This window comes from Borostomias antarcticus, assembly GCF_949987555.1.
Source record: "Borostomias antarcticus genome assembly, chromosome: 20".
NCBI classification, from domain to species: Eukaryota; Metazoa; Chordata; class Actinopteri; order Stomiiformes; family Stomiidae; genus Borostomias; species Borostomias antarcticus.
Window position 1 is genome coordinate 8959753 of NC_140253.1, and position 10879 is coordinate 8970631.

At 46.4% G+C, this 10879-nt stretch overlaps 1 protein-coding gene across 2 annotated transcripts; it reads left to right on the forward strand.

The window, feature by feature from the left end:
• Window positions 1-67: 67 nt before the first annotated feature.
• Window positions 68-10879, forward strand: LOC311322482 (tetraspanin-5). 2 transcript variants are annotated; one of them, XR_014630934.1, is made up of 11 exons: window positions 68-399; window positions 2513-2563; window positions 3729-3875; window positions 4564-4734; window positions 5501-5626; window positions 6653-6700; window positions 8595-8711; window positions 8895-8956; window positions 9207-9259; window positions 9448-9488; window positions 9613-10879. XR_014630934.1 is itself a non-coding variant. In XM_084454551.1 (10 exons), exons 1-9 carry the CDS (start codon window positions 316-318, stop codon window positions 9217-9219), a joined length of 819 nt encoding a protein of 272 aa, XP_084310677.1. In that variant the 5' UTR covers window positions 68-315; the 3' UTR covers window positions 9220-9259; window positions 9448-10879. The 2 variants fall into 2 exon arrangements, 1 of the variants encoding a protein (XP_084310677.1); XM_084454551.1 differs by having other exon boundaries at window positions 9448-10879.

Genomic DNA, 10879 nt, shown 5'->3' on the forward strand with positions numbered 1-10879 from the left:
AGACAGAAGACGGGAGGTTTTAATCTGGTCCGGCCAGCAGCGTTTATCTCCCCGTCATTTCTCTCCGTAGTCGAAACCTTAGAAAACGAAAACTTACCGACATTCGATGTCACTGGGGTAGCAGCCTATATTCTGTGTCGTCGCCATAATGTCAAAAAGACTGCAAGATGTTGGATGTAATTAAACGGTGAACAATTGTCGGAGCATTTCTCCTCGTTGAGGCGCAGTGAGGGTGGATATTTGGTACCGATCTGTCAAACCCCGACCGTTAGATGTGATTGCTCTTGGTGGGCTACATTTGTTAAAACCGTAGAAATGATGTCAGGAAAGCATTTCAAGGCTCATGAAGTCAGTTGCTGCATAAAATACTTCATATTCGGATTCAATATCATATTTTGGGTAAGTGATGTCTTGCTGTTCGCCGTTACTTTTAAGGCCTGCGCTTATAAATATGTTGATGATCTTCGGATACATTCACAGTATATGTATATTCCGTGGTCACAGTTGGGTTGTCAATGTTTTTTTCTTATTTATCTCACCCTGCAATCAATAGAAAAGGCAAAGGAAAGAACAGTCTTCGAGCGTAGCTGCATTCACGGTTTTATTACGATATTCCTCTACAGATCAATCATATAGGTGCTTGTGCAAACAAAGAGAAACAGGTTATGCGCATAGCTATGCTGTTTCTACCACCCTTTGGGCTTCAACTAGCAACAAGATTTCCCTTTTCATAAAGTGGTCCGGAGACGATAAGCGGCTTTCCCTCTACTCGGTTTTCATCTAGGGGGCCATATGTGATTACGTCATACATGTATTGTCATCATCTCAGAGCGGCCGTGTGCGTTCATGGACGACGCTCCTCATGTATCCCGCTGCAGCTGATATCTATTGTCTTCCCTCTCCGTTGCTTTAGTGTAGCTCAACCCAGCACTCGCAAGCTATCGACAGCTGTCCCTCAAAATATGATTCATGTGACAAAAGTCCCACATTCGGCAAATATGACAGGGGCCGATGCCTACTCAACTGCTCACTGGGAGGGATTGAAGGTATTGATCTGTGGCCATGTTTCAAATCCAGTGAAATGAGATGAGACTGGCTACAGTTTGTATACTCGTGCTGGAAGTAGGCTAGTAGCCCTAGGAGAGGACATGTTTTTTTCTCAGGGGGGATATCCCAGTCAGTCTTATTGCATCCCACCCCCCCTCATCCACTAATGTGAATTCACCCTAATTAAGAAACACAGGCTACAGTATAATTCTTCATTAATTGATGTAATTGGACTTTCCAAAAATACAGCTCACTACGGACGGACTGTGAAAGCTCTCTGACATTATAAGAGTGAATTTGACCTCTTCAACCTCGCAGGCGACCTCATTCACAACAGAGGGCTATTTTGATTTCAAGGGTGCGTGGGCTACGGGTGAGTTGTGTAAGTCGGTGGTCCCAGTGTTCTCTGACATCCGCACAGGGCTTTTCAAGACCAAAGACACCCGTTTAACGAAAGTGGAGAAGTTGTCATGGCAACAGATGAACTGTCCCCAGTCTAGTGTTCAGCAGGATCAGTTTATCGTACACTACCGGTGTGTAGATCTTGGAAGAGATGAGAATCCTGAAACAGTAAACATCACGTTGATTGGACCATGGTGCTCATTCAATACAGTTCAAAGCTAGCAGGCCGGAAACATCCTCAAAACAAACATCACAGTGAGTATCAAGGGTGTATAAGACTGCACCACCATAGTGGCCTTAAAGTCTTTTGTGGATGTAGATTCTTCATGGCTTTGTTGTATGTTAGGGTAGGGGAGACGCTAGGCAGAGGGCAGAGACACTTGTCTGGTCAGGTTTTCACCAACCGGTAGCCTGGTAACACAGAACTTGACAGGAGTGTCTGTAAAATGTGACTCTCTTACAGAGCGGACTAGCGTTTAAAGACTGACCCGTAGTTCTGCTGGAGAACGCGCCCGCTTCATTTACTATGCTCTCGAGCTGTTTAAAGATTAAAGGCAGTACAGTAGGTCTCCAGAGCATATTTCTGGCCTGGGAAGTTAAATATTTAGCATGGAGGCTAACTCTAGGGTGATGTGCTGTGTCGGTGTAGTCTTTGTCCTGGATACTGTACAGTGCTCTTATGTCAGACCTACAAAGTGATCGCCGGGACAGTTGTACAGTAATTTATGAATCGTATAAGAACCTTCGTAGTGAATCCTTTCTTGTCCAGAAGGCAATGGTGGCTCAGTCCATCTTCAGATGACCTATGAGGTGAAAGTGATAGTTTGGAGTTCCTCACTGGCTGGTCCGGGCTCAAGCAAATAGGAATAGAAAGTAAAGATGCGATTTAGAAACTTAAATGTCCTCGAGATGCAATTGATTTTGCAGCAGTGAAACACATACAGACAAAATCACATAGCACAACCTTTAAAACACCTGGGTGTATATTTACTATCAAAACGAACATCTAACCTCTCTCTCTCTCTCTCTCTCTCTCTCTCTCTCTCTCTCTCTCTCTCCACAGTTACTTGGAGTGGCATTCCTTGGCATAGGGCTGTGGGCATGGAGTGAAAAGGTAAGTTTACGGATCGTCCCGTCGTACAGAAAGACATGGTGTAGCGGCCACCCTGTTTAGAACATGGTACTTTGTGTAAAAGGGGGTCAGAGAGTTAAAGGTAAGGTGGGCGATTTTTCGATGGCCTACCTGCCTGTCAGCCTAACTATTATTGGGACTGGTTGGATTTTCAACCAGCCTTGTTGATCCCGTCCCAGGGTCATCCTCCTGCCCTTGCGAAGGCGCCGTTCTCCCCGTCCGCGGGGGCCCTGACTCTGTCCCCACAGGGGGGGATAAACGGGCCCCGCCCTCCGGCGCCACTGCTCCGCGTTACGACTGCGTCTCTTGGTCTCTCACCTTCTTGATCAGCCGGGGGAGGCGGCAGCGCCCGCTTCACTCTTGATATGTTTGCGACGGGGCAGGAGCCCACGCGTGGGCAGCCTGTCTTCTCGTCTCCGTTATTGAGCCGGAGACAAAACAGTTGCTACAGTATGTCACCGTTTTGGGAACTAACTGTGAATATCATGAGATACTGCGCACTGTTTGACCAAAAGGTATATTAGTTTTCCTGTACTGACAAAAGCTAAATGTCATGGGGGGGCGGGGTTGGTTATATTTGACCTTCTGCACTGTAATATTAGATCTGTTGTGGTAATCTTCAAAACAGCTGATTGAAAGGTCTTAACAAACAAAAAAGTGAAATGTTGAGGGAGAGACAATAGAGGTATTTTAATATACCTGTGAGGTATATATGAGGAAGCTGATCCACAGTGGTCTGTGGTCCACACCCATCCGTCTGCATGCGATCACTCCGGGTAAGAAAAGAGGTTGAGAGCCCAGCCCCTTGGGGCCTACCGAATGTGAAAGGAATGCCAAGCTTTCCTGTGGGAAGCCTGCCTTGCACAATGGCTCCTGAAGAGATTGGACACACACAGATTGTTTTCGGCCCCCTCTTTGTTTTAAATACTGTCATGAGGTTTACAGCGCGTGCGTGTGTGTGTGTGCGTGCGTGCACAGGCACGTGCGTGTTTGTGTGTCCGTGCGCTAACGTGCAACACGAATAACACGGGTGTCTTTGTCACGGGAATTCTTGAGTCAATGCTCTCTCTTTCTCTCTCTCTCTCCCTCTCTCCCTCTCCCTCTCCCTCTCTCTCTCTCTCTCTCTCTCTCTCTCTCTCTTCTCCAGGGGGTGCTCTCCAACATCTCCTCCATCACCGACCTGGGGGGGTTCGACCCCGTGTGGCTCTTCCTGGTGGTGGGAGGAGTCATGTTCATCCTGGGCTTCGCCGGCTGTATCGGTGCGCTGAGGGAGAACTCTTTCCTGCTTAAATTTGTACGTTTTTGAGGTTATTTAATTTTTACACGAGGCTATAGCCCTTCCCTGCAAATAAATGTTTTCCCATTGGTATGAATGTGCATGCTAAAACTGCGACTACTGCGTATAGGCATACGTATATAGTTAAGGAACATGTAATGGGTAATATAGTGAAATGTGTTTCATTCATAGGCTATTTTACTTTGAGAGAAGTACATGTTCATGCAGGAAGCCTCTCAGCAATACTTTGTCATTGAGATTTATTGGAACATGTCCAATGGGAAGCCACATGAATAGTGAATGGTTTTAGAAGATGAATTCTTTCTCAGTCGGCTTGGCCGCCTCTCCTTCACCACATGGAAAAGCTCTCAGCCCTTTGACTAAACGTGTGTCATGGCATTGTCATGGTTACAGCAGAGAGCTCTGTTGGACTGCGACTGTGTGAAGTGGTTAGCTGGAATGAATAGCAAACGTTAAAAAATAATAACACGAAACAACAACAATGACGATAACTCAATGTGATGTATATGTTTTCTAATTAGATGTTTTTCAGGGATATATTTTGCCTTGAACAGATTTCGCTTTCTAAAAAAAGAATAAAACGGTTTCTTAAAGTTCAAATGATGGCGTGTGAGCCAGCATCTGCGAGACGGTCATTCAAGACTGAAATAACAAACTGTTACATTTTACGCCCCTGCGCTTCCAGTTCTCAGTATTCCTGGGAATCATCTTTTTCCTGGAGCTGACCGCCGGAGTCCTGGCCTTCGTCTTCAAGGACTGGATCAAGGACCAGCTCAACTTCTTCATCAACAACAACATCAGGGCATACCGCGACGACATTGACCTGCAGAACCTCATAGACTTCACCCAGGAATACGTAAGAGAGATGTTATTCTCTGGAATGTGCTTGTGTAACTGCGCAGTGATAACAGACTGCCGGGGTGGGGAGGTGAATCACTTGAGAGTCAAGAGTTCATTTGGATGTTTCGACGATGTTTCTGCAACGTGACGAACGTAATTTGATGCAGCGAGAACATGGTTTTGGCTATTTCAGTGGGATCAGCTCTTAATAGATGTGACTAAACAGCATAAACAGTATGATTTCTGTTTTCCACTTGCGATTTTCCGAGTAGCAGCAGTGGCAGTTTTCCTCAATAGTTTTCCGTTGCACTTAGAAAGGCCTCCAACTGCTGGAGCATATCGAAGAAGCACAGGGTCCTCTCACCGGGCCTCAAATGAAGACGTTGAAGAATGACGTCATGTCCTCTCACAGAGTTGGCGGCTTCAGTTTTCCATTATGTGGTTTTCTGTGGAAGAGTGTTGCTGAATTCCAACCCAAAGTCAAAGTTGTGTAGGGGGGGGAAAAATGCCTGCTCAGCCCGCCTTTAATATTCCCACTGGAAGCGCGTCTCTCAAACAAGGCCCCGTTGTTGTGTTCGCTGTGTAGCGGCTTTGCCTTGACAGCAACACACTGACTTACACACCGTACTGCAGCCCCTCCCCCCCCCCCCCCCCCCCCCACACACACACACACACACACCACCTCCGCCGTGTCTTCCAGGCCAGTGTTTACACCTCGTGGAGAACTTTGTGGATATCTAGCGGTGATGCTGCGGTGCCTCCCTGTGCTGTGCTGTGTTTAGTGGGAGTGTTGCGGGGCCTTCGGCGCCGACGATTGGAACCTGAACATCTACTTCAACTGCACCGACTCCAACCCCAGTCGAGAGAAATGCGGAGTGCCCTTCTCCTGCTGCACCAAAGACCCGGCGGTAAGCTCACTCTCCGAAACGAATCCGGAAAGTTCCGAGAGGATGGTTTTGATGCCTGTCAACTATGATCTGAACACCGATCAGTTGCATCGCTTAACCCTGGGACCGTTGAAATGCTTTAGGCTGTAGAATTTCACTGGTGTCACTTGATAGCTGCTCTTGATATTTGAGGACAGTGCAACAGGCTCTATGGCTGGACTCCCAACAGGATGTTCAGGCCTCAGTTATCCCAGACGCTGTCAGGAATGCTAACAGGAAGTGGACCAGGAAGACTAATCTAGACACCCCTAGCCCTTTTTAGGAAGCAATGACTCGCGGTCGCTGTGTCTGTGTTATGTCGTATTCAGTGGTGTGTCTTACCTCAGTCATGGGCTATTGATTATGGGAAGGTTTACCAGCTACTCTAGGACTAGACTTAATGAATGTCATGGGTACACGGCTTGTAGATTGTATGTAACATATTGGTCTGTAACACTATCAACTGAGCACAGCTTACCACAACCCCAGCTGAGTCCTCTCTTACCAAACGTTTGTGTATGTAGTCATGTAGTTTCAAGAACTCTGCTCAAGTATTTCACAATCAAGGAGTCCAGATGGTACATTACCTTAAGTATCAGTCTAAACACCGATAAATGTCCTACTGTTGCACTTTGGCTTTAACACTAGATTATGCCCTTAGTCACTTGTTTAGAAGGGAGATGCACTTGTGAGTTCTGGCGAGTAGCACACTGACTACCTACGTTAAATGCAATTATTGTAACGCTTTGGATAAAAGCGTCTACTAAATGACTAATGATTGTCTGTGTCAACAACACCCACGACTTTCATGGTTTCTTTCAAGTGAAGTGAGACCCTCATTTCCCAGGAGAGACCAAAAAAGGGGATGAGCTCACAAGCACGCGCCGCTCTCCGTTTGTAACAGCCGAGCGTGGCAGTCAGGTGTCAGGCCCGCTACGCCAACTCTGTGAGCCAGGCGTGAACATCCTCTCTCTCTCTCTCTCTCTCTCTCTCTCTCAATTTTCACAGGAGGACGTGATCAACACCCAGTGTGGCTACGACATCCGGGCGAAGGCAGTGAGTCAGGAGCAGTCCACGCCTCACACAGGAGTGTCCTAGGGCGGGAGTGTCCTAGAGCGGTAGTGTCCTAGAGCGGGAGTGTCCTAGGGCGGGAGTGTCCTAGAGCGGGAGTGTCCTAGAGCGGGAGTGTACTAGAGCGGGAGTGTCCTAGAGCGGGAGTGTCCTAGAGCGGGAGTGTCCTAGAGCGGGAGTGTCCTAGAGCGGGAGTGTCCTAGGGCGGGAGTGTCCTAGGGCGGGAGTGTCCTAGGGCGGGAGTGTCCTAGGGCGGGAGTGTCCTAGGGCGGGAGTGTCCTAGGGCGGGAGTGTCCTAGGGCGGGAGTGTACTAGAGCGGGAGTGTCCTAGGGCGGGAGTGTCCTAGGGCGGGAGTGATCTAGGGCGGGAGTGTACTAGAGCGGGAGTGTCCTAGGGCGGGAGTGTACTAGAGCGGGAGTGTCCTAGAGCGGGAGTGTCCTAGGGCGGGAGTGTCCTAGGGCGGGAGTGTCCTAGGGCGGGAGTGTACTAGAGCGGAAGTATCCTAGGGCGGGAGTGTCCTAGGGCGGGAGTGTCCTAGGGCGGGAGTGTACTAGAGCGGGAGTGTCCTAGGGCGGGAGTGTCCTAGGGCGGGAGTGTACTAGAGCGGGAGTGTCCTAGGGCGGGAGTGTCCTAGGACGGGAGTGCACTCGTAAATGGGACTCCTAGAAACCCCTCATAGGTGAAATTGGGTCAAGTGTCACTCCCTTCTATAAAAGACAAGCTTGCATGTGTGGACGGTGAGGGATACTCAGTGAGTTGGTTAAAAGCACATGCGTAGCTGAGGTCCAGGCTTGGGTTTAAGGGGACTATAAATTCAACGTGTATGTTTTGTTTTTTTAAAGGCCAACGCGTTACCATGCCTGCTGCACGTTATTCAGCGACCACCGCTGACCAGAATCCACCATTTTGTCAGGTCACGGCATTCACTGCTAAACCAGTCTCAATAGCTGTTTCCTTAGCGGAACGGGGGGGCGTTCTGTTTCACACACAAAAACAACGTCCAAGAGGTGTGAAAGAGTTACATTGTGGATGAATGTAGAAGGAAAAGTGTTTCCTGTTACCGATTGGCTGGATCCATTTGGCTGCATGAGGTCATTGGTGCGGTACCCCACCCAAGTCACAACACTACTCATTTCGTCCATCTCCACTCTCACTAGACTTCCCTTCATAGGACCTGGTCCGGCCGGTGTAATTGGCTGTCTGGAGTTACTCATGGTGGAGCAATGTGTTGTGGTAGTTCCCAACCGCAACCCCCCCCCCCCCCCCCCCCACCACCACCACCCCTCTGGACTCCCCTGCACTCCCCCTCTGTCGGGTTTGGCCTCGGCCCACGGGAGACACACACACACAGGGGAAAAAGGGTTGTTTTCCTTTTTCACAAACATGTACAGCTCAGGCTCAAGCTGAGAAAGCACAAATGTGTAGATGCCACATGGTTTTGTTTAAACCCAGTTCGGGAAACCTTTTTTTTTTCTCAACAAAAGGATGTGTGGGAGCCAGTGGGTTTTGCAGGAGTGGGGGGGGGGTCGAAGGTCACACAATGACCATTTGATCTGTCATTTTATGTCCTCTGATGACATGTAGATAAGTATTTCAAATCTGTATTTTAAATCTGCTATAAGCATTTAACGAGACACACATGTTGTTTACATAAATGGACAGGATAGACATTTTTGTTGTTTTAGCTATGCTCGGAAAAACAGTTATCTTACCCCATTCTGAATTATTAAAACAAAAACTATCATATCTTCTATTTATGTATATAGTTAATGTGAGAGTAAGCAACCTTGCTTAGTCGTGTGTGTGTGTGTGTGTGTGTGTGTGTGTGTGTGTGTGTGTGTGTGTGTGCGCGTGCATGCATGCGTGTGTGTCTGCTAGGACTCAGAGCAGAGGACGTTCATCTACATCAAAGGCTGTGTCCCTCAGTTTGAGAAGTGGCTTCAAGACAACCTGACAGTGGTGGCGGGCATCTTTATCGGAATAGCGTTACTACAGGTGTGGAACTCTTTGTCAGTTCTTTTCAAAGGGACATTTTTCAAATATGTAACTTTCTTTGGGTTTACATGTCTTTGCAGTAGGCTAGACATAGCTTTGTCTTCAATACAGCATTCTGTGACTAGCTCTCTGCTTTTTTTTTCTAAAGTCAGTGTCTCATCAAATGTTCTTGCCTGTTTTCAGATTTTTGGGATCTGTTTAGCACAGAATCTAGTGAGTGACATCGAAGCAGTGAGAGAGAGCTGGTAAGAAACAATTCCTCATGTGGAGAACTGTGAGGTTCGTTGTTCCAAGACAACTGGATTCACTCTGCAACGATGACACCTAGTGGTCATTCTCTGTGACTCAATAATGTTGAGAGAAGAAAATAATATTTAGGTTGATAACATCTTCCATTTGTTTATTTCAGCTAAAGAGATATGTCTTCTTTCTTTTTCTTTCTTACTTTCTTCCATCCTTTCTTCCTTTCTTTCATCCCTCTCTTCTCTTTCCCAGTTTGTTTACCTGATGTCTGTGGTGTCCTCTCAGAAAGAACGGAGGATGTAGGGGTAAGCTCCCTTTTGCATCTGCGATGACTTTCTTACACGTCAAACTCTTTTCATCTTTAAAGGGGTGGGTGGCTCAGCATTTTAACCTTCCTGTCTGAATTTTTAATCTGCCTACACAACTGTCACGTACAAAGGCTACAAAAGTTGAATGACGAGATGATTAATCCACTGCATGTCCCCTCCTGCAGATTTCTGATGTTTTGAAGCCACCAACTAAGGGAGAAACATGGTAGTCATGACACTTTGGAATTGTACAGAACAGACGAGTCTCGCTGCTTCCTCTGTGACCTGTATATAATCATTTTCTAAGAGTTTTTTTGTTTTGTTTTGTTTTTTTTGTCTCACATTCGCAGTGTCGGACACTGCAGTCATCGGGTCGTATACAAAGGGGTCTTCAACGGGCAGACCTGGACCAAATATATGTGTCAAATATCAGCCATATTACTCAGTACCATGAGACGAGTGGAACCGTCCAGGTAGTACAAGCTCTGGAGTTAAATCCAACACCTCATATGTTTCCCAGTATTGTCGAGTATTTGATGTTTGTATTTGGCCCAGGTCTGTCAGGAGGTGGATCTGGAACTGCACTGCATGCCTATTGTCTCTAGATATGGCATTGGCTCTTCTCCTTGTATTTCTTTAATGTTATTAAGTATTGTACAGTATAAGTAATATTTACCAGTATACACTGAGGTGGCAAGGTAGCACTTGTTGAAGAATTTGTTATTGAACAAAGCAGTTACAGAATTGCGATATAGGACCTAATTTAGACTCCATACAACATTGTCTGCAGTCAAATTTGAGCTACGGTGATATATTGTTCAGCAAACGTTGAAAGCTAACACATAACATGTGATGACAGTGTTTTGTGATGCCGATAGTCACAAGCTGACTTGAAGTATTATAAAAGTACTGTATATGATATGTCATATAGTGTTCTTTACATGGTAGCGGGTGTCATGTAGGTTGTATAAAGTGTCAAGTAAAGTTTTACAGGTTATCTGGTTCCTTTAACCTTGGCCGAACTTAAACTAGTCTGTTCGGAAAAGGATTTTGAGTTACAGAAATTCACAATATTGCCCAAAATGGCCTTGAAATGTACATTTCTATTTCAAATGCCTGATTGCACATGATTTTATTAGTGGCACATATATTTATAGTATTTATTAGGTAATTTCCCTCTAAAAGTGAGGTTTTAAAATGTCTCAACATTAGTGCTGGCTTGCTGTGATGGGTTGACTTGCTGTGTGGGATCTTGGCTTGGCCACCTACCTGTTGTTCTCGGCACCGAATGGCATCACCAGCTGCCCAGGTGTTTGGAAACGGACTAAATAGATCTCACCAGCAGATGTGGAATGGCAACTGAACCAGAATTTTTATTCCTGCTTTTTGAGATCAACTTGTTTTGATTGAAGCTACTTACGCCAGATCTATAAACTAGCCAATTAGACATCTTTATGTAGCCTTTAAAGCCTGTACGCATTTTAAGAAGATGGCGCAAACCATACACAAGCCATCTAGATCTGGTCTAAAACAATACAGTAAGAGCTATAGTTACTGATTATTTTTAATAGGAAGCTTGACTGGACTGTAATTTAGCTATTTTCACTGAGCCGTCTA